Source organism: Piliocolobus tephrosceles, chromosome 1, assembly GCF_002776525.5.
Source record: "Piliocolobus tephrosceles isolate RC106 chromosome 1, ASM277652v3, whole genome shotgun sequence".
NCBI classification, from domain to species: domain Eukaryota; kingdom Metazoa; phylum Chordata; class Mammalia; order Primates; family Cercopithecidae; genus Piliocolobus; species Piliocolobus tephrosceles.
This window is the reverse complement of record NC_045434.1, coordinates 108,654,204-108,678,780: the sequence shown is the minus strand read 5'-3', so window position 1 is coordinate 108,678,780 and position 24,577 is coordinate 108,654,204. Positions and strand designations below refer to the sequence as shown.

Here is a 24,577-nt window from a genome sequence, read left to right as displayed (position 1 = left end):
ATCCAGTACTGTGATGCATTAATGTAGGCTTACAGGCCCAGAACCTGGCATAAATCAAGCCAAACCCTTAAGAAATTAGAATGTGAAAAGAAAATAATTTAAAATAGAAAATACATGCTTATGTTCCTCACTCCCAAACTTAAAACTTGACTGGTCCTATATATTCTACTTGGTATATTGAATTTTTGCAGCTAGCAGATTTATCGTATCTGAGGCCATAGTGAATAGAAGAGCTGCAAAAGAGCTTTAGAGACTACAAAACCAACTCACTAATAAATGAGGAACTTTATTCTAATTTACTACCGGGTGCTGAAGTAGCAGCCAAAGTAGGAGACAAATTCTAACTTCATGATCTCTAGTTAGGTGTCTAGCTTCCTGCATTTGCTACAGGTAAAAATGGCTACTTATGGGGCTTTTGTCATACTTCTTAACCAAACTTCCCTAACTTCTGAGGACAAAAACCATAAGGGCAATCTTGTTCTTCCAAAGCAGTTCCCTGGTGTCACTTTCAGAAACAGAGTATTGAACTGTGGGTCTGACCCAGTGTGGCATTGAGTGTGTGTGTGTGCACATTGAATAAGCCAAAATGTGTGCCATATTCTAGGTTTCTGCTTTACTTAACTGGCAAAATTTGGTGCTGGAAGGGAGGCAGCCACAAAACAGTGATAGCATTTGTTAGTATCATCTTAGTTCTCTTCCCTCCCCTAAGTAGTTTATAAAGGGTGATTTCTGAAACCCTTCACAAAAGAAAAGCTCAAGGGTTTACATTCAACTGTGACAGCACTATGAATTCATTAAGAAGCATGTTTCAGGTTGCACTATAATTTCCCTATGTAACATAAACCCATGGAATCTGACATAAGCTGATTGCTCATGCTGGTTGTTTTATTTACATTTCTGAATGGAAAGGATTTCAATACTCATAAAATATCTAACTGGCTTATTTTTCATCTCTTCTCTCAGAGAAGCTATTATAAAATAGGCATAGAGACAGAAGTCTCAACTTGTATAACTGGTTAAGCAAATCAGGGAAATGTTATTGCTCAAAATGCGATTTTTAAAAATTCAATGTGGAACTTGAGGCCAAAAAAACAGATGGTTACTCTCAATGCCATCTGAAAGATAAAGTTCAAAAAAAAAAAAAAAAAAAAGGTAACTATGCTCATTATCTTCAACCAAGTCCTATGGTAGTAGGTGGTACCTTCATAGGAGCTCAGTGGAACTGGGGTTTACTTACATCTTTTTTCTGGCAACCTAATGTTAGCAGACACATTTGCTAGTTTGAACAGGAATGCAGATGAATGGATGAAAGTGCCTACCACCCAGAAATATGAATGTGCCTCCTTACCAATATGCTACATATTAGACCTCTGAATTAGAAGATGCCATCATGCAACTAACTTACTATCTGGAGATATATATTTTGTTAACCTAGGCAAAGAATAATAATTTCTGCTTATTCCAGTAGGTGTGACAAGCTCAGAGAAGTGAGTGACAAGCTAGAGAAGTAACAGTCACCAATAAAGTAAATTCCAAAGCCAGATCCCCAGTTTTCTGCCTCCAAGTTGTTCAAATAGTTTTTCTTCCTTTCTTCTACTGCAACACTGAGTTAAATCAGTATACTCTACAACTCTCTAGTATTATTATGATGTTTACATGAGTAGTTTAGAATTTAGCCTTGGGCCTGCTCTTCTACTGTGTATACTTTCATCATTTTACCATATTTACTGATTACATGCCTAATTTGTGTAAATTGAAGGAGAGGTTCTGTGCCTGTTTATTTTTTGAGATGGAGTCTCGCTCTGTCATTAGGGCTGGAGTGCGGTGGCATGATCTCGAATCACTGCGGACTTCGCCTCCCGGGTTCAAGCAATTCTCCTGCCTCAGCCTCCTGAGTAGCTGGGATTACAGGTACCTGCCACCACACCAGGCTAATTTTTGTATGTTTAGTAGAGATGGGGTTTCACCATGTTGGCTACGCTGGTCTCGAACTCCTGACCACAGATGATCCACCCACCTCGGCCTCCCAAAGTATTGAGATTACAGGTGTCAGCCACTGCACTCAGCCTCTGTGCCTATTTTAAAACATATATCCCCGGTGATCCAGCTAGTCGGTTACTGTAATGAGACAGCTCAATAAACATAAGAAATATTTTTTCAGTTACTTAAAGAGAAAATAATACTGGTGGTTCTCCCTGTAAAGAGGGAGAATTGTCAAAAATGCAGAATTGATCAGCAAAACCCAGCTATAAAGAAAGGGCAAAAAGAACCTTATTTTAGTGCCGTATCCCAATATCCTTTTATTTAGTTTTTTAATTAACATGATGTGTGCCTATTTTCAGAATCAGTGACCGCCAGCTGCAGCTCTTGACATTATCAAGTGAGCTCTGGAAAATTCAGGGTAGCTCTTTCCTATTCTCTTACATGCCCAAAGAACTAAGTAATTTTGGTCCTAACTCTTATTGTTCTATTCTGCTTCACTTGAAATCACATTGTTTCATATTGAAAACCAGGATGGCTATTAGTTCTTATTAATCTGTCATTATTAGGAATAAGAGGATATAAAAGAGGAATATAAAATGGGAGTGTAGAGCTTTACACTCATACACTCATAATGCCATAAGACATTATGGCAATTACTCTGTGAATCTGAGGTGAGACATTTCTTAAATTTTGAATTGTGGAACTCCCCATTTTTTGATAAATTCTATTTTATAAACATTATAATAAATACCGCTGCTTACAAAAAGATGAATTCCAGCTGCTGGGTATAAAGATGAAAGTACTCCACATCACATATTTGAAAAAGAATAAAGATATCTCTTTCTATATGTTCTTGCTTGACCTAACCAAATAAATTCTTCTGAAAGGAAGCATACTCTATTAGTCTAGATTGACCTTTTGGGTCACTATGTCTTATGGGAGGCATGTGAAAATAACTCACCAGTCCCTTCCAGTCAAATAAATGAATATTCAAGAATGAACTAATATATTGTGGCAACAGCTTCTACCTTATACTAACACATCTTCATGCCCATCTCAAACCCCCTACCACTAGACTATGAGTTACTTATGAACAGGGATTATATTTTTTACTTCATAGGTACTCAATGAATTTGAAACGCAAAGACCTGTTATATGTTATAAAACAATCATTACCATATTTTAGCATGTTACAGAACAATTAAAACCATGTTTTAAAATGCTGAGGCTCTTTAAAAATCTAAACTTTGAAAACAAATCAAGACAGGCCCTATTGGAGTCCTTCCATTCAATAAGCCAACATTCAAAGAAGACTCTTTTCAGGGTATCCAGGACTCTCTGAACTGCATGTTCTACTGCAGTTTTTGTTTTTTTGTTTTTTAAAGGTGGTATTACAAGAGCTAAAATTCACCAAGGGCAAACTAGAAAAGCCTTCACAGCTAGGGCTTAGCCGAATTAGAATCCCTGGGCTCCCAATAAGGGTTAAACCCCTTAAGGGATCAGAGTCTAATAAATAAAAAATATCCAGCTGAATTTTATCAGAGGGCAAAGTTTCAACTTTGCCCCAGCAACCAAGGATGAATTATGCATAAGATTAGTAAAGTGCCTTCGTCCACACCCTAGACAGAGAACATTTTTCTATCTCACTGTGACTGAAGGAAAACCAGCAATGTATTTGCCTGCCAAGAACAGCTGTGGCTGTACTCTTGATAGGAGTCTAACAACACTGTCGGATTAAAATTTAATTGTAAAGCTGCTGCTACCTGGGAGTAAAAGCATGAACTCTGGCTTCAGAAAGAAACTGGGACTCCAGCATATTGAATAAATGAAGACAAGAGCTGGCATGTTCCTAACAAAGAGTGTGAGAATGTGCTCCCTTCTCCAATTGTCCCCTAAGCTGCATCTTTCTGTGTCACACTGGTCATCTGCAAGGGTGCTTAAAGGAAGCACAGCCCTTTTCCACACTTTGAACAGTACATACACATTTTATTTCAAGAATGCTTGAAATTACAGAGTGAGGTCAGAAGGTGATTATGTGCTCTGCATTCTCTGAATATCCTACTCTTAATTTTGTTGAGTATTATTAAATCCCAAATAATTTCTCTCCTTGAAGCTGGCTACTGTCAAGAAGGACCTAAGACAATCTTAATGTTATTACAGAACAAAGATAATTTTATTATTTCATCAAATTCAGATAGAACACCCAATTAAAACCCAATATTTTATTGAGGCCTCATGAGCATTAAGGAACACACCCAAGTTTCCTAGCTATTGATACAATTACTAGAAGTACCTCTGCTACCCAAAATTCCTACTTTAGGGAAAAAACTTACAGGTTATGATATTTTAGACCAAAAGTTTATTATGTTCAGTTTATCTTTCCCCTATAATCCTTCACAAACTTGCCTTTTGATTTTGAAAGAAGACTGCTATTGAAACATAAGGTATACATTTATACTTCATATTAAAACTTTAAAAAAGTAACTTGAGAATCAAATTCCCTCCGAATCATTACAAACCAGGGCTTACTGTTTCTTTAGTATTATTGTACATTTTAAGCACTTAGAGAGGCTGAAGTCCTTTATGCAGTAACGTGAGTATGCAATGTAAATGACCAAGTGGCATTCTTTCTTAAGTAGCTAACTAGTAAGAGGAATGACATTGGAATGAACCAGTTTGAAAGAAAAGCATATGTGTGTTCTTTATTTTATTTTTTGAGATGGAGTCTTGCTCTGTTGCCAGGCTGGAGTGCAGTGGCGTGATCTTGGCTCACGGCAACCTCCACCTCCCGGGTTCAAGCGATTCTCCTGCCTCAGCCTCCCGAGTAGCTGGGACTACAGGCATGTACCACCACACCCAGCTAATTTTTGTATTTTTACTAGAGATGGGGTTTCACCATGTTGGCCAGGATGGTCTCGATCTCTTAACTCATGATCCGCTTGCCTCAGCCTCCCAACGTGCTGGGATTACAGGCGTGAACCACTGGCCGTGTTCTTTATTTTTAAGTAATTAATGTATATATGTATGTATGTACCTATTTATTTAAGACAAGGTCTTGCTCTGTGTCCCAGGCTGGAATGTGGTGTTGCTATCATGGCTTACCATAACCTCCAACTCCCGGGCTCAGACGATTCTCCTGAATAAGCCTCCCAAGTAGCTGAAACTACAGGGGTGCGCCATCATGCCTGGCTAATTTGTTTTTATTTTTACTTTTCATTTTTATGAGCTCTTGCTATGTTGCCCAGGCTGGTCTCGAACTCCTGGGTTCAAGCAATCCTCCCACATCAGTCTCCCAAAGTGCTGGGATTACAGGTGTCAGCCACCGTGCACAGCTTTCATTCTTCAAAGCATTGGAGTTCATCAAACAGACTTAAACTGTGAAGAGCTGTGAAGTGATATATTATTGAAATCAAAAGTATGTATCATGACTAAAAGTAATAAGCTATCTTAGCAATTGTGTAATTTTAGGCACATCACTTAACTTTGATGACTCAAACTTTACATCTATAATGTTCCCATGGTTTCAGTAAGTCTAGGTTCCAATGGCTCCAGTAAGAATAAATGAGAATACAAATATAATCTCTTTAAGAAAATAAAGAAGTAACTGAAGTCTGAGTTACTCTTGGTTTAGAATTGTAATATATTATGTAGTCTTACTAATTCAGTTCATTTGATTGGTAGGGGAAGGGAGCCAAACTCCACCAAGAAAAAAGCCAAAAACTATTCTTTGATATTATAATTTTCTTCTGTATGCTATATGATTCTCCCAATTTAGAGGACTATGCTGGGTCTGCAAGATAGAGATGTTTTCTAAAACAAAGATCAGTGTTTCCTATTGTGAATTATAATATCACTAGGAGAATGGGTTTCGAATGAGTGATTTATATCAATATCTAAGCACAGCTCTTCTAAAAACTGCTAAGCACTCCACGTGTCCCAAGTGCTAATGATTAAGCAATAAATATATCAGTAGCAGTTAGTGACATGATGTCCTAAACTTTAGCAATGAGATTTTCACTTCGAGGGGGAAAAAGATGATTAAACATATGTGAAACAAATTCTGGGAGAGCTTCTGTGAACCTCATACTTGACAGGCACATGTTAATGGGAACAAAAGGATGCTTTCTACAAACTTTAAAACTGAATTGAACTGTGGGGAAAGGAGATACACATGCGTTAAAAAGTATATTGTTGGCCGGGCGCAGTGGCTCACACCTGTAATCCCAGCACTTTGGGAGGCCCAGGTGGGTGGATCACTTGAGTTCAGGAGTTGGAGACTAGCCTGGGCAACATGGTGAAATCCTGTCTCTACCAAAAATACAAAAATTAGTCAGGCATGGTGGTACATATTGTAGTCCCAACTACCTGGGAGGCTGAGGCTGAGGTGGGCATATGGTTTGAGCCAGGAAGGTGGAGATTGCAGTGAGCCCAGACCGTGCCACTGCACTCCATCCTGGGCAACAGAGGCAAACTCTGTCTCAATCATCATCATCATCATCATCATCATCATCATCATCATAAAATAAGAAGTACATTAAGTGGCTGGGCACGGTGGCTCAAACCTGTAATCCCAGCATTTTGGTAGGCCGATGTGGACAGATTGCTTGAGCTCAGGAGTTGGAGACCAGCCTGGGCAACAAAGTGAGACCCCATCTCTATAAAAAATTTTTAAAAATTGGCCTAGCATGGAGGCACACACCTGTAGTTCCAGCTACTTGGGAGGCTGAGGTGGGAGGATCACTTGAGCCCAGGTTGCAGTGAGCCAAGATGGCACACTGCACTCCTGCCTGGGTGAGAGAGTGAGACCCTGTCCTAAAAAAAAATAAAAAAAAGAAAGTACATTGTCCTAACTTTTATTATTTTCTTTCTTTCCCTCTTAGAAGAGTTCAGTGCTTAGAAAATCTGGATGAATAATAATACTAGCGATTTCACAAATTTCTTAATTTGGTTCTTTTTGAAGGAGAAAAACAAGGATGAAACACGAGAAATACCCTTCTAGGAGGTAGAGAACATCTTTTCTCTTGATCCAAAATCCCAGTTAGTAGAGAAAATTAAAATTGAATATGCCAAATAAAGAGTTTAGAGGCACCAACAATGGAACAAATATGTAAACATTAAAAAATTTTGACCTGTCACACAATAGGTTTATTTTATTATCTGTATTATCTCTGGGAAACAACTCAGATTTATAACTGTGGAAATAGCATGGTTATAGAATATTTTACAGAAATACAAGTTTAGTTACATTTCAAAATGTTTTTAAAACTGTATCAGTTCTTATGAACTAAAAAAGTCTCATAGCTTTGAAAATAATCCATTTTCAAACAAAGTGAAGAAATTTATTTTAATCATTAATTTAATTTCTGAATGTGGCCCTAGGTATTTAATAAAGAAGTATACAACTATCATGTCACAGGTTATAATAACGGAAAACTCAGAACCTTTAAAAAATCATATATTTTTCAATTGGTATACATTAATATATAGTTATAATTGTTTATTAACTCCCCCAGTTTTGAAGATCAATCTTTCTTTTCCCTGAAAAAAATGGTAAGAATAGTGGACAAATCTTCCCAAAAAAGTTTTGTTCACTTTTCAGTGAAAGACACTTGGCATTTTTATCTGCTTATTCTTTTCAAAATGTAATTTGGGAAGAAAAATTTTAATTATTTTTGAGAAGGGGCTAAAGAAACCCCAGTGAGACATTCTGTAGAGAGGTTCTTTGTTAGTGTAACATCTGACCTTCTATATCTTTGGAAATCATGCAACTTGGCTAATGTAGTCCTTAAAGAATTAATCAAGCAGATTGTAAGGCCCTAGTTACAGTGGAGCCAGCCAATTATGAGTTGCTCAGAAATTCATCATTGGCATGTCCAACCACATTTTCCCACATAAAGATTAGTAGAAGTATGTGGAAACAAAGCCCATTCCCACTGCAGCACAGCTACAATATGCGTTCAGTAAAACAGACTTCAACAAAGTTTTGCTGTACTAAAACAGATAATTTATTTGCGAATCTCTGATTCCTACCTTTACCTGTAACACCCTTTTCTGCCAAAACTGCAAAGACTACCCTGTTTAGTTAAAACCAAACTAGGGACTTTTTTCTTTTTTGAGATGGAGTCTCACTCTGTTACCCAGGCTGGAGCGCAGTGATGCGATCTTGGCTCACTGCAACCTCTGCCTCCCAGGTTCAAGCAATTCTCCTGCCTCAGCCTCCCAAGTAGCTGGGATTACAGGAAAGCGCCACCAGGCCCAGCTAATTTTTTTTGTATTTTTAATAGAGACGGGGTTTCAGCATGTTAGCCAGGCTGGTCTCTAACTCCTGACCTCAAGTGATCCCCAGGCCTCAGCCTCCCAAAGTGCTGAGATTACAGGCGTGAGCCACCATGCCTGGCCCCAACTAGGGACTTTTATATTTAAACACACTTCTGAATTCAAAACACTAAAGTCACATACCACAAGCCTGAGTTTATCAATAAGTTAGTGAAACCCCCAAGACCATCTTTAAGTCTTTTCACGGTTGTGATAACACCCTCCCAAGCCTTGCTAAGAAGAACACTTTTCTTGCAAGAGAGAAATGAAAGGGGCCAGAGTAGAAGATTGGTTCTCTAAGGAGAGGGCAGTGCTGTTCTTAAATAAAGAAGCTCCTTTCAGATAAGCAGAATCAGATTCCAGTTCAGTTGGTTTGCTGGCTACCCTTACTTTGAACTCTCATATTTAATCCAGCAGGCTTCAAAGCAGGTGAGAAAATGACCTACCACTTAAAAGCAATTTTTCCTTTTTCAGGAATTCTGGCCTTAGAGAATATCAGCTCTGATATAAGCACATTCCACATCTCCAGGGATTTATGCAACACTTTTTCATTGCTCTGTGTCTAATGTCAGACTAGGTTTTCATCTCAGCCAGGAGAAAAATGAGGGGGAAAAAATCCTAACTTGCTAAAAATGAAGTCTTATTCCACATAGCCTTATACCATGCAAAAGAAGAGGCATTAAAACCATTAGCCATTCTAGTTAATTCCCTTTCATTTCTCTAAATCTGATGTACAGTGAGAATTATTTAAAATCAGTCTCCACTGCCTGGCCTCACAATAACGCAATTTTTGTAACAAATGCATTTTAAGAAATTCAAATTCAATTTGCTCTGGCATGTGAGCTATTACGAAAAGATATTAGATAAGAAAGAGACAATGGTAACAATAAAGAAATTTAGGAAAATTTTAAGAAGTCTGTCTTCTGAAATACAACAAGTATGTCTCAAAGATTCTTCATCAATTTCTACTTTATTTGGCCATCAAATATCTGAGCTAACTGGAAATGCTAACACAGACAATTTGTAACTTACCAACAGGTTCTGTTCTACAAGGTAGTTGCTCAGAACCTGAAACATTTCTTCACTTTCTACATTCATATACACATAATGTGCCAGAAGCATAGTAGTAACAGTGTTTTTTTTTTTTTTTTTTGAGACAGGGTCTTGCTCTGTTGCCCAGGCTGTAGTGCAATAGTGAAATCTTGGCTCACTGCAGCCTCCACCTCCCAGGCTCAAGCGATCCTCCCATTTCAGCCTCCTGAATAGCTGGGACCACAGGTGCACACCACCACGCCTGGCTAACTTTTTTGTATATTTGATAGAAATGGGGTTTCACCATGTTACCCAGGCTAGTCATGATCTCCTGAGCTCAAGCAATCCACCTGCCTTGGCCTCCCAAAGTGCTGGGATTACAGGCAGGAGAGCCATTGCACCTGGCCTACTAATAGTGTTTTTAAAATTATACCCAACTACTATTTATACTACAGTTTCTACGGAAAAATGCATTTTGAGCTGACTGTTAGGACATGTCTCCTTTAAACAAGAAGGAGGTAGGGTTTCCCACTATTGTTGCACTTTGGTGATGATGATGACAATGAAGGTAGCAACAACAGCTAACACTCACCTAGTTTTTACTGTGGGTAGACATAGTCCTTCCTAACACTTGAATCTTTTAAAGTCATTTAACGCTCACCAAAACCCATGAGAGGTAGTATTATTCTCATTTTACAACTAAGGCTAGAAAAGGTTAAGTAACTTACCTGATGTTGTACAGCAGTGTTTCAGGGCTAGAATTCAAAGCAAAGCAGCCTGCCTCCAGAGTCTATTTCATAACCACTCTGCAATGCTGCCTCTTTTCCACCTTGACAAGGCAGCACTATTGAGCTGTTCTAAATTCCTCTTATTGGGCGCAGAGTACAGCAAGTTTCCCCAAGTTTTAAATGTATATATAGGATCACCTGGGGATCTTGTTAAAATGCAGATTCTGATTCAGAAGGTCTGGAGTGGTGCCTGAAGTTATGCATTTTTAATGAGCTCCTGGGTGATGGTGATGCTCCTACTGCATAAAGCATACTCTATGAAGTGGCAAAGAAGTGTAATTTAAACCTCTAGTTCCCTTGCTGTTTGTCTATCTATAAAGGTATTAACACATTGTGTTTATAAGCTGGAAACTGGCCGGGCATGGTGGCTCACGCCTGTAGTCCCAGCACTTTGGGAGGCCAAGGTGGGTTGATCACCTGAGGCCAGAAGTTCGAGACCAGCCTGGCCAACATGGCAAAACCCCATCTCTACTAAAAATACAAAAGTTAGCCAGGTGTTGTGGCACGTGCCTATAGTCCCAGCTACGCAGGAGGCTGAGGCAGGAGAACTGCTTGAACCCAGAAGGCGGAGGTTGTAGTGAGCTGAGATCACATGGTTGCACTCCAGCCTGGGTGACAGAGCGAGACTCTGTCTCAAAAAGAAAAAGAAAAAGAAAAAAAAGCTGGAAACTGCCCATACCACAGTCATTTCCCATTAACTCTTAAATGGAACCTGACTTTGGAAATCCTGCACAAATACTGGTTTGCAGGAACTTTCAGTAAATACTTAGCCTTTAGGGTTTTAAAATGTACATATAAGGGCCACAGGGATAAAAATGGGGCTCTAAAAGTTTTACCATTAGGCACATTCTTAACACTATATACCATCACCTATACAGACACCAAAATAAATGCTTGTTTATTATCCATCAACTAGAAAAGCAGTATATCAATAACTTTTGGTCTGCAAAAGAAGCTTCCACTTTAAAACATGCAATTATTCATTCTCTGTCTCTGCTAGAGGAGTGTCAAGGAACTTATGCTATGTAATCATAAAGGTTCTTCTGGTGCCATTAGTGACTGCCTAGGTAAAGGCAGACACTATATACATCAATTGTAGCTAGTACCCCATGGAAATACACTACTAACAGTTGGTATAGATCTATTTCAGATTCTAGATCTCCCTCCTTGCTCTATTTCACTTCCTTCCCACTCCACTTGCCTGAGACAAATCCAAGAATCATCTCTCCCATTGCTTGCCTGTGATCTCACATACACAGTTGCACATTTTCTTTCCAGCTATTAAATGGATGGAATTCTCTTTCTAGGCCATTTTTATTCCATGCCAGATTACAAAGTAAGGTTATTTAAGTTTGAGATGCACTCACTCAACTATTAGCACTATTGCAAATAACAATTACGAGTGTGATCACTGAGTGTTCATTTTACACTAAAAAGAAATAGAATAGTCAGTTTCCAAACCAAATAGCTATACTCCCTGAACAACAGTGGAAAGTCATTCTTCTTGAAGTTTGACCCAGAATCAAGTGCAGACTCAGACTCCTAGGCCTACAGCCAGTGGCAACTTAACACATTATATGGCTGACCTTCAGGGAAAAAGGGAAACCACTGCTCTTACCACTGGTGCCAGAAGAAAGCCAACTAATCTTTAAGGCACAAAATAAACTATTCTTAAGGCAGAAAAAGAAACTGTGAGGAAACAAGTTAGAATGGAGGCATATAGAGAAAAATACAGAAAATACATTACCAAGTAAGGACTAGTTTTTCCATGGTTCTCAGTGTTTTTATTTTTGGGAATATAATTAATCAGCATTTTCTTTTTGGGTTTTAACTCTTATTACCTGGTAGAAATGCAAAGATGTACAAGAAAGATGCATTTTTAAAAAGGCTTGGAGGCTGGGCATGGTGGCTCACGCCTGTAACCCCAGCACTTTGGGAGGCCGAGGCGGGTGGATCATGAGGTCAGGAGATTGAGACCATCCTGGCTAACATGGTGGAACCCTGTCTCTACTAAAAATACAAAAAAATTAGCTGGGCATGGTGGCAGGCGCCTGTAGTCCCAGCTACTCAGGAGGCTGAGGCAGGAGAATGGCGTGAACCCGGGAGGTGGAGCTTGCAGTGAGTTGAGATCATGCCACTGCACTCCAGCCTGGGCAACTAGGCAAGACTCCATCTCAAAAAAAAAAAAGAAAAAGGCTTGGAGACTTAAAGGCAATTATCTTTGCTAATTTTACTTTGAGCCAGTAACATTAACAAACAAGTTTATATAGAAGAGTAAATAGTTGCTGGGCATGGCGGCTCATGCCTGTAATCCCAGCACGTTGGGAGGCCGAGGTGGGCAGATCACTTGAGCCCAGGAGTTCAAGACCAGCCTGGGCAACACGGCAAAACCCTGCCTCTACAAAAAATACAAACATTAGCTGGGCATGGTGGCATATGCCTATAGTCCCAGCTACTCGGGGGGCTGAAGCAGGAGGACTGTTGAACGCAGGAGGCAGAGGCGGCAGTGAGCTGAGATCGTACCACTACACTCCAGCCTGGATGACAGAGTGAAACCTTATCTCAAAAAAAAAAAAAAGTCAATAGTGATGGGATACCCACTCTAATATCTGTCCTCAAGTATTAACTGGTTCAGGAATTGGGGAAGCAGTTCAAAACTAAAGGGTAAAAATGAAAATAAAGATCTACACATGGTTCTATATCCAAGTCTGGGGAAGGTCAGTAAGAACAAACAGACACAATAACTTGGAGAATCTTTGAGACATAGGCACATTCTGTACCTAGGGACCAATGTCTCATCTGTCCCCCTGCCTTATGTACTTATTATCCATCCTAGTTGTGCTCTTGAGTGTAAAGTTCAACAAATCCTGAGAACTAATGATTCCATTTAAATGTAAAAAATCAAAGGGTTTGTTTCCAAAATAGGGTATTTTTTAAAATACCAAAGATAGTAACAAATGCTATGTTTATCATCAAAAGTGATCTATAAGAGCAAACTTTATAATGTTATACTGTTATAATCTTATATTGTATTCTTTAAACTTTTAAGCAACAGAAGTAGCTCAAATCACCAAAAATTTATGTTTGACATATTTATGGCAGCAGCTATACAAATCAATTCCTTTAACTTACAACAAATATCTTCCACTGTTCAGCTGAGTTAGCACAGGCAGATCAGAGATGGTTTCTTGTGTGTTTTACAAATAATCTACACAAGTCCTTGAGATCATACTTACAGCTTTAGCAAAAATACCCATGATTTCAGGAAACTGGTGTGTGAGAATGGCTATCATTGCTGTAGAAGAGCAAAATCCTGCTGTGAAATGGATGAACAAAGGAAGCTCCTTCTTTGGGTAAACAGAAACATGATGAAAGGCTGCAATGGAGAATAGGTAAGAATCAATTTTATTTCAGAATAACATGTAAATAAGTCTTAATCTTTTCAAATGAAATCTGTTTTTAAAAACGAAAAAGAAAAAAAAATTTAAAAACCAAGTCTCTGGCTAAGCAAGGTAGAAGACAGTTATCCATCACTTATCCCAGCATCAACAGCATATCTAAACAGACAGCTCTGCTGGGCGTGGGAACAGGATGGCATCATGGGAAAGAACACTGATTACAAAGTCATGCTGAGGTGATTTTGAAAAAAAAAGCTTTGTCACTTATTAGCTATGTAATCTTGAATAAGTTGCTAAACCGTCTAGAAGTTGCTATGGAGAGTTGTAATGATGAACATTTTAAGTGCTTAATAAATGTGAGTTGCAGCCACGGGTGGCGGCTCATGTCTGTAATCCCAGCACTTTGGGGGTGCTGAAGAGGAGGATTGCTTAAAGCCAGGCATTCGACACTAGTCTAAGCAAAATAGTGAGACCCCTATCTCTTAAAAATTTTTAAAAATTAGCCCAGCATGGTGGTGTGTGCCTGTAGTCCCAGCTACGCAGGAGGATGAGGTGGGAAAATCACTGGAGCCCAGGAGTTTGAGGTTGCAGTGAGCTATGATCATTCCACTGCACTCCAGCCTGGGTGACAGATCTGTCTCTAAATAAATAAATAAATCTGAGTTGCTACCCTCTGCCGCCCAGGTTTAAGTGACTCTTGTGCCCTAGCCTCCCAAGTAGCTGGGATTACAGGCACAGGCCACCACGCCCAGTTACTTTTTTGTATTTTTAGTAGAGAGGGGTTTTGCCACGTCGGCCAGGCTGGTCTCAAACTCCTGGCCTAAAGTGATCAGTCCACCTTGGCCTCCCAAAGTGCTGGGATTACAGGTGTGAGCCACCACACCTGGACTTGAGTTGTTATTAATTATTGTTCTTTGGGAGCTCAAAAACTAGTATGGAGAAAGAGGCAGATACGTCATTGGTGATTCCCTAGAACGATCAGTTAATAATTTTACCCAGTTATTAATGTGTTTATATATGTGGCATTTCATTAGGCACTGTAAAAACTAAAGTAGGTAAGCCGGGAGCAGTGGCTTATGCCTGTAATCCCAGCAATCCCAGCACTTTGGGAGGTCGAGGCAGGAGGATCACGAGCTCAAGAGATCAAGACCATCCTGGCCAACATGGTGAAACTCCGTCTCTACTAAAAATATAAAAATTAGGTGGGCGTGGTGGCATGCGCCTTTAGTCCTAGCTACTTAGGAAGGCGGAGGCAGAAGAATTGCCTGAACCCGGGAGGCAGAGGCTCTAGTGAGCCGAGATCACGCCACTGCACTCCAGCCTGGCAACAGAGCAAAACTCTGTCTCAAAAATAAATAAATAAATAAATAGAGTAGGTAGGCCAGGCATGGTTGCTCATGTCTGTAATTCCAGCACTTTGGGAGGCCAAGGCGGGTGAATCACTTGAGGTCAGGGGTTTGAGACCAGCTTGGCCAACATAGGGAAACCCCATCTCTACTAAAAATAGAAAGATTAGCCAGGCATGTTGATGTGCACCTGTAGTCACAGCTACTTGGGAGGCTGAGGCAGGAGGATGGCTAGAACCTGAGAGGTGGAGGTTGCAGTGAGCCAAGATCATGCCACTGTACTCTAGCCTGGGCAACAGAGCAAGACACTATCTCAAAACAAAACACAACAAAACAAAACCTAAACTAGCAAACCAAAGGCCTAGGACTCTGACCATAAGTAAAGTCCCTTATCTTATTTTACCATATTTACACATTTACTCAGCTATTATTATTCTAGTGATTGGATATTTCATTATCAATTATACTCAAGTATTTATATTTTATTTGAAATTTGAAAATACTTGAATAACAATACTGAGATGAGCCTATTAGAGTACTTAACATGCAGTAGGTGCTCAATAAATGTCTGCTAAACTGAGAGCTATTCTGGGACTTCATTAGGCCAGGAAGTTGACCACTTAGGGCTGGATACTAACCCAGGAATTTCTGATGTAATATCCTGCATTAGTAAGGGATGACTAATTTTGTGCTGAACCAAGGTCAGCTATAAATTTCACTTTTAAAATATAATGATTCACAGAGATTACACCTAAGCTTCCTTCAACAGCTATATTTTAATTTTTATTTTACTATATTCAGAAAGTATATACCAAAACACAAACTCATTAAAAATCCAGAAAATTTCCAGAATCTTGAGCCTTGTTTAAAGTAAAAGCACATCAAAATGGAAGTTTTAAAAGGTAGAAACATTAGAAACTGTAGAGAACATTGTGCTTTCAGCACCCAAAGAATCAGTCAGCAGTCCCCTTTGCCCTGTCTCTCAGCTGGGAGAGGCCAACTTCTTCTTCTTCCCAACTTCAAATCAAGAGAAACAAACCCTGGAATTCAAGAAGGTGGGAAACACATACAATACAGCAAATTTAATAATATTAGCTAACCTATATAGCATTTTATGGTTTATAAAGAACTTTAATTTATATTAACTCATTTAATTCTTTTCAGTAACCGTAAGAGATAGTAGTATTATTCTCAGTTTATAAGGTAGAAAACTGCATAACTTTAGTAAGGAAATTTCCTGAAATATGAGATTTTTATACTGTAAGAGAGACCTAATTATTTCTTTCTGGATTGCTTTCTGTAGATTCATTTGTCAGTCAATGTTTGGCTAACACATCAAAATAATAGATGACTGACTATTACAGAAACACTCCCTTGGAACGAAAGTTCAAATTTCATCACTGGCTTGTAGAGAAAAATTTATCAGAAGGCATAAAAGACGACTAAATAGCTATGTGAACTAGGGGAATAGTTCAACTCTGAACTTATGAGGTCCATAAGCAAATTCCAGAATGCAGTAAGTCATATCAAGGTTGAAGGAAAATTAAAAACAAAAAACATTAAGTACTCCTGGGTATTAAAACTCCATATTGTTAACAATTTGTTCATTCTACCACAGCCACAGACAGAAAAAATACTCTAAGAACATAAAATATAATCAAACAAAACCCCCCAGCATATTATCCCTCTCCTACCTTCTGGAGTTTGCACCCTGTATGGAGTTGGAATTCATAAAGGCTTGCCAAAATTAACTGGTCTTATAGCTTATGGCTTTGACAACATGATAATAACCCTGATTTTATTCATATTACTATGTAAAATTGGCCTGATATTAGACAACCTTTGTAATAATTTACAAAGGAGGGCATTATCTTAGGCTAAATGTATTAGCTTAATATAATACACTCTTGCATACATCATGACGTTCCATAATTTAAGGTCCATTCTTTTACCTTAAATATACTTGTTCCTGTTTAAATAGAAAAACAGTAAGAACAACTACCACTACCACCACTTTAGAAAGAAAAATAAAATTTCTCTCATTAATGACATCTTAATTGCTAGAGTCAATGAATTCTTCTTAGTATTTACCTTACCTATTATCTCAGATGCTCCTCCTTACTTGGAAATTTCTTCTTCCTTTTAGTTCTAGGATATCTAGTTTTAGTTATTGTCCTGTCTCTCCGACAACCTCTTCACTGAATCTTCAACTCTTTCTGCCACTCATTCCTTAGACATTTCTGTCTAAGGAATGCACCCATGGTTCCACCCTCAGTTCAATTGTCACTGCATACAGTTTTCCTCAGTGATTTCATTTATGCCTAGGACTTCTTTTGCTACTTAGAAAATGATGACTCCCAAGTCTGTTTTTTGAGATGTACAGAGGAAGATATATGAGGACCACTGGCAATTTTATTTACACAACCTAATCTTGTCTTTAGGCCACAGCTGACTGAACAAGGAGTAAACACCTGGATAAATTTGATTCTCTCTCTCCCAGAAGTTTTAGAAGTGGGATTGAGGCTGGTTGCAGTGGCTTCCACCTGTAATCCCAACACTTGTTGAGGCAGGCAGATCACTTGAGCTTAGGAGTTCAAGACCAGGCTGGGCAGCATGGTGAAACCTCATCTCTACGAAAAATATAAAAATTAGCCAGGCATGGTGGCACATGCCTGTGGTCCCAACTACTCAGGAGGCAGAGTGGGGAGGATCTTTTGAGCCTGAGAAGTCGAGGCTGCAGTGAGCCGTGAATGTGCCACAGCATTCCAGCCTGACAGTGAAATCCTGTCTCAAAAAAAAAGAAAAGAAAAGAAAAAGTGGGATTGAGATACTATTCATTCTGTATTGTTTGCCTGAACTCATGACGTGTAAACAGAGGGCTGTAGGGGCCTCAAGTTTGGCCACATGGTCTATGAAGGGAAAGCCAAACTGTAAAGAGAAAAGATGTAAGAATGAAGTGGATACACTGAGAGAAACAGCAATGACAGATCACAGAAAGAGAAAATGGGGCTGGGGAGGGAGGAAAGGAAAGTAAGAATAGGAAAGACTGAAAAAAGCATCTAGGGACAGAGATATTCAAATAACTGATTCTTGGAAATCCTAATGACTTTCTAGTCCCCAGTTCTAGTCCCTTATGAAGTTCAAATATAATTGTTGATTTTGAGTTCTCTGATAACCCAGTGTTCTTCCAACAAATCACTACGTATGTTTAAGCTAGTTTGAAGTTGCTCTCTATTACTTACGCCTACAACATTCACTAATTATAAATATTATATGTTTACTTTATAATCTATATTATATACATAACTTAAAAATACATCTATACCTATATATTACTTAGAGATAAAATATAGACTTGTATATATATGTGTTAAGTAGATTATACAAGAAAATATTTAAGCATATAAATTTCTATATATGTACATATATATACACACATATACAGGTATGCAAGTATATATGGATGAGATGTTACACAGGCAACACAGTCAAAGCTTGAACTTATTTATTTCCCCAACCCCTATTCCCAAACTGGCTCCTCCTTCTATAGGATAGATTTACCATTCTCCAAGTCACCCAAGTCAGAAAATTGAGAATCATTCTTGACCTCCTAGAGAGCTAGGCTCTCTCTCTCTCTCTCTCTCTGTCTTTCTTTGACAGAGTCTTGCTTTGTCACCCAGGCTGGAGTGCAATGGCACGATCTCGGCTCACTGCAACCTCCACCTCCTGGGTTCAAGCAATTCTCCTGCCTCAGCCTCCTGAGTAGCTGGGATTACAGGCGTGAGCCATCATACCTGGCTAACTTTTGTATTTTTAGTAGAGATGGGGTTTTGCCATGTTGGCCAGGCTGGTCTCGAACTCCTGACCTCAAGTGATCTACCCAGCTCAGCCTCCCAAAGAGCTGGGATTACAGGCGTGAGTCCCTGTGCCCAGCCCTTCTCAAGCTTTCTTATAATATATTCCATACATGTAGCATTTAACACATTGTCCATCATCTTTTTTTTTTTTTTTTCCAAGACAGAGTCTTACTCTGTTGCCCAGGCTGGTGTGCAGTGGCGCAATCTCAGCTCACTGTGACCTCCATCTCCCAGGTTCAAGCGATTCTCCTGCCACAGCCTTCCGAGTAGTTGGCATCACTGGCACGCACCACCATGCTGGGCTAATTTTTTGTATTTTTAGTAGAAATGGGGTTTCACCATGTTGGCCAGGCTGGTCTCGGACTCCTGACCTCAGGTGATCTGCTCGCTTCAACCTCCCAAAGTGCTGGGATTACAAATGTGAATCACTGCACCTGGCCTGTCCATCATCTTTTTATCAACCTTATCAGCAGCCTAGGAGTTCAGAATAGGGTGAGAGGGAGAAGGCACTAATATTTAGCATTTTAGTTAAGTACTTACAATGTGCCAGCCATGTTTATAAGAATACATTAATGAATTTGATTAATTCAACCAATATTTATTGAATAACAATTTTTATGGCAACCATTATAAGAGATACAGGAACAATGGCCAGGTGCAGTGGCTCACACTTGTAATCCTAGCACTTTGGGAGGCAAAGGTGGGTGGATTACTTGAGGCCAGGAGTTCGAGACCAGCCTGGCCACCATGGTGAAACCCTGTCTGTACTAAAAATATAAACAAATTAGCTGGGTGTGGTGGTGGGCGCCTGTGATCCCAGCTACTCTGGAGGTTGAGGCAGGAGAATCACTTGACCCTGGGAGGCAGAGGTTGCAGTAACCCAAGATCAGGCCATTGCACTCCAGTCAGGGCAACAAGGGAAGAAACTCCATCTAAAAAAAAAAAAGAAAAAAGAAGAGAATCCTGGCCTTCAAGGAGTTTACAGTCTAAAAGGGGAGATTAAGAAGTACATAAAGCACTCTGAGAATTCAGAGAAGGAAGAGATCACTTAGCAGATAAAGGAAAACAAAAAACACTAGGAGAAAAACACCAGCATACTCAGTTTGCCATAATCTCTCCTAAATTTTCATTTATCAGTTTAAACTTATCAACTAATTAAGTCTGACGGTTGTAAACCTGCAACTTTCCTTCCTAGACTTCAGTTTTAATGGCTCAGTAGTGTAAAAACTGTAGCACAGGTTTATATCATATAAGAAAACATGGTCCTAGTGTTTACAGCCTTCGGCAAGGTTGCTTCTCAGCTAAATCACAAAAAGAGAGGTTAAACAGAAATTGACTAGTTTACAGAGAAAAGAACAGATGATAAGGCAGCTGAGACACAAAGTGTAGACTGTTCTTTTGAGAAGCCTGGCTTCCTAAATGCAGGAACTAGATTGAAACACTATCAGCAATCATAATCCTACATATTTCTGGTTCTCCTTCTAGTTCTTTGGCTGCTCTTTTTCAAATCGTTCTTCTTCATAAAGATTGTTTGGGTCCTTTGCCTTTCTATATACATTTTAGAATAAGCTTGTTACTTTGTGTGTGTGTGCGCGCGCGCAAAATCCCTCCTGGGATTTTGATAGGGATTGTATTGAATCTATAGATAAATTTGGAGAGAACTGTCATCTAAATAATATTGGGGCCAGGTATGGTGGCTCATGCCTGTAGGCCCAGCACTTTAGGAGGCTGAGGCAGGTGGATTTCTTGACCCCAGGAGTTCGCAACCAGCCTGGGCAACATGGCGAAACTCTTTCTACCAAAAATACAAAAATTAGCCAGGCGTGGTGGCACGCACCTGTAATCTCAGCTACTCGGGAGGCTGAGGCACGAGAATCGCCTGAACCCAGGAGGCGGAGGTTGTAGTGAGCTGAGATCTTGCCACTGCACTCCAGCCTGGGCGAGAGTAAGAGTTGGTCTCAAATAAATAAATAAGTAAATATAATTGGGTCTTCCAATCCATCAACATGGAATGTCTCTCCACTTATTTAGTTTTTCTTTAATTTCTCTCAGCAATATTTTAGTGTACATGTCTTAAATTTCTTTTGTTAAATTTATTCCTAAGTAGTTTTTGTTGTTATTATGATTGCTACTCTTTTCTAAATTCAATTTTCAGATTGTTCATTACTAGTACATAGATATATAATTAATATTAGTATATTGATCTTATATTCTACAACCCTGTTGAACTCATTTATTAGTTCTAAGAGTATTTTCATTTTTATGGATTTCTTAGGATTCCCTACATAGAAGATCATGTCACCTTTGAATAAGGAGAGTTTTACTTCCTCCTTGCCAATATGAATGCCTCTTATTTCTTTTTCTTGCCTGGTAACACTGGCTAGAACCTCTGGAGAATATTGAATAGAAGTGGTGACAACAGATATCCTTGTCTTATTCCCGATCTTAGGGGGAAAGCATTCGGTCTTTCACCATTAAGTATAATGTTAATTGTGGGTTTTTCAGGGATTTTTAAAAAAATCAGGTCGAGGAAGTCCCTTTCAATTTGTAGTTTGTTGAGATTTTTTCTTTTTATCTTGAATGAGAGCCAGCTTTTGTCAAATGCTTTTTCTGCATCTATTGTGCTTTATTCTATTAACTATGGTACATTACATTTTCAGATGTTAAACCAAACTTGCATTTGTGAGGTAAATCCCACTTGGTCATGGTATATAAGCCTTTCTATATGTTGCTGGATTCAGTTTCCTAATATTTTGTTGAAGATGTTTGTGTCTATATTCCTAAGGGCTATTGTTTTATAGTCCTTTTATATCATATTATCTTTGGTTTTGGTATCAGGAAGATACTGCTCTCATCAAATGATTTGGGGAGTATTCCTTCCTCATTTATTTTCTGAGTTTGTGAAGGATTGGCATTATTTCTTTTCTAAATGTTTGTAAGATGACAGTTCTTGTTAATATCTTTAATCTTGGTGTCCTTTGTTGCATCTAGCACAGGGTTTTGCTCAATAATTATTTGGAAATAAATTGAATTATACAACTACATCCCAGAAGTAGCTAAAATAGTATTTAAACAGTGTCCAGAATTTCAACCAAAGGCACTTTTAAAATGGAGAATACTATGACAAACAATCTAAACTTAAAACTACTTGTAAGTTTAAGAAAACTAAAATATTTACTTACTAGGTAATAGCTCTCTATCAGCCATCTCTGTGCAGCTGGGATAAGGGTAAAATAGATGTCCTTTCTCTAACCGGTGTGGAATCATTCTAAAAGCTGAGAAAAAAAAGCTTGTGTTGATACTCAATTCTGTCTCATTTACCATCCTATACTATAGATCAAAACTATTTTGGAGACAAATTTGTATAAAAATTTCACATACTATTTTCTTTTCTTTTTTAGTGAGACATTTAGATACAAGAAACAAAGTAAGCAAAAGAATGAATAAGGGGAAGGTTTTATTTAGATAATAAAACCTTTAGATAATAGTGAATGTCTAGTCTGGCTGGAGTAAAACTATAGGGAGTGGTAGATGAGACTGGCTGGGTCCTTCTTTGCTTCAGTCTCCTCATTACAAACACAATTGATAATTCCAAAGAAGAATTGATAATTCTGCTTCTTACAGAAATCTTCATATAACTGGGATGTATATAACTGTTGTGGCCATTACTACTGGCAACCTAAAATAGTTTTCAATGGCTCCTAACTTCACATGTGGGTTTCACCAAAGCTTTCTATGAGCAGATTTTTTTTTTTTTTTTTGAGACGGAGTCTTGCTCTGTTGCCCAGGCTGGAGTGCAGTGGTGCGATCTCGGCTCACTGCAAGCTCTGCCTCCCAGGTTCACGCCATTCTCCTGCCTCAGCCTCCCGAATAGCTGGGACTACAGGTGCCCGCCACCACGCCCGGCTAATTTTTTGTATTTTTAGTAGAAACGGGGTTTCACCATGTTAGCCAGGATGATTTCGATCTCCTGACCTTGTGATCTGCCCACCTTGGCCTCCCAAAGTGCTGGGATTACAAGCGTGAGCCACCGCGCCCAACCTATGAGCAGATCTTAATCTAGCGGGGTCACCAAAGTATGGCCCTTTGGCCAGGTCTGGCCCACTATGTTTTTGTAAATAAAACTTTATTGGAACATAGTTATGCCATTCATTTACATATTGGCTAAGGCTGTTTTCATGTTACAAGAATCACGTAGCTGTGAAAAAGTTGTATGGCCCACAAAATCTAAAATATTTACTATCTAGCACCTTACAGGAAAAGTTTGCCCACCCCGATCTAGATTATCACCAACTACTGTAGATTTATTAAAGAAGAAATCTTTATTGATCTATTTCATTAGCTAAGTACATAAATCTTTAACACTGTCAATAGGTTCTTGGAAACTGTGACTTTAAGTGAAATGTCATATAATAAATGACAATTTTACCATAGGCTAACTGATATAAACAAGAGTTAAGTTCCTTGGTCACAAAACATCACCAAACTTCTACATAAAGATTCAAAACACTTCTTATATTAAACATTGAAATAAATGTGAGCTATACATACATTTAAGATTCATAAAAACAGGATCATTATTTACCCAATTATTTTAGTTCAGGGTCAAGCATGGCCAGAGCCTATCATGGCAGCCCAGGGTGCAAGGCAGGAACCCACCCTGGACAGGACACCATTCCAGTATACCACTTGCACACACCCCCACGCTCACTCATACTGAGACAATTTCGATACACCAATTAACCTAACGTGCACATCTTTGGGATGTAAGGGGAAACCCACACAGGCATGGGAATATCTTGCAAACTTCACACAGACAATGGTCCTGGCTGGAAATCTGTTTTTTTTTTTTTTTTTTCTCATCAACATTATAATAAATAATGTTGAATGAAACAATATTATTTAAAGGCCTGCTGTAGTCATCAAAATTGCGGTAAGATTTTTGTTTTTCCTTTCATGTTTGGCTCTATAAACTTTTGTCACAATTTAGACTTTCTTTCTCCTTCCTTCCTTCCTTCCTTCCTCCCTCCCTCCCTCCCTCCCTCCCTCTCTCTCTCTCTCTCTCTCTCTTTCTTTCTTTCTTTCTTTCAGACAGAGTTTTGCACATGTTGCCCAGGCTGGAGTGCAATGGTGCGATCTTCGCTCACCACAACCTCCGCCTCCCAGGTCCAAGCGATTCTCCTGCCTCAGCCTCCCAAGTAGCATGCGCCACCACGCCCAGCTAATTTTGTATTTTTAGTAGAGACAGGGTTTCTCCATGTTGGTCAGGCTGGTTTCAAACTCCCGACCTCAGGTGATCTGTCCGCCTCAGCCTCCCAAAGTTCTGGAATTATAGGTGTGAGCCACCATGCCCAATCTAGACTTTATTTTACCACAATAAAAAGTAGTTATTTGTCCAAAGTCGTAGACCAAATTAGTGAATTAGTGATAACACTAATAAATCATTGATCATGATTCATGAAATACAGTATAAATCATAAGTGGTTGGGCACGATGGCTCATGCCTGTAAACTCAGCTCCTTTGGGAGGCCAAGGTGGAAGGACTGCCTGAGGCCAGGAGTTCAAGACCAGCCTGGGCAACATACCAAGACCTCATCTCTACATACAAAGTAATAAATTAAATAAAATCATACACTTATTAAAAACCTATTTGCCAAGCAGAATGTTAGGCAATGAAGACACATACAAAATGAATGAGATAGAATATCTGCTTTTGAGGAGCTTATGGACTACTGGAGAAAAAGCAAAAGTAAGTTGAATTACTCAAAGACATTCAGTTTCTCAAGTACATAATCCCAGTTTTATTAATCTTTTCTTTAAACACACACACACACACACACACACACACACACACACAC

General features: G+C 39.0%; 1 protein-coding gene across 1 annotated transcript in view; it reads right to left on the bottom strand.

The window, feature by feature from the left end:
• The window catches only part of ST7L (suppression of tumorigenicity 7 like), a 98,866-nt gene that overhangs the window by 7,303 nt on the left and 66,986 nt on the right, over positions 1-24,577 (bottom strand). Inside the window, 2 exon segments of the mRNA XM_031936426.1 lie at positions 13,355-13,494; positions 21,902-21,994. Coding sequence (XP_031792286.1) covers positions 13,355-13,494; positions 21,902-21,994 — 233 coding nt within the window.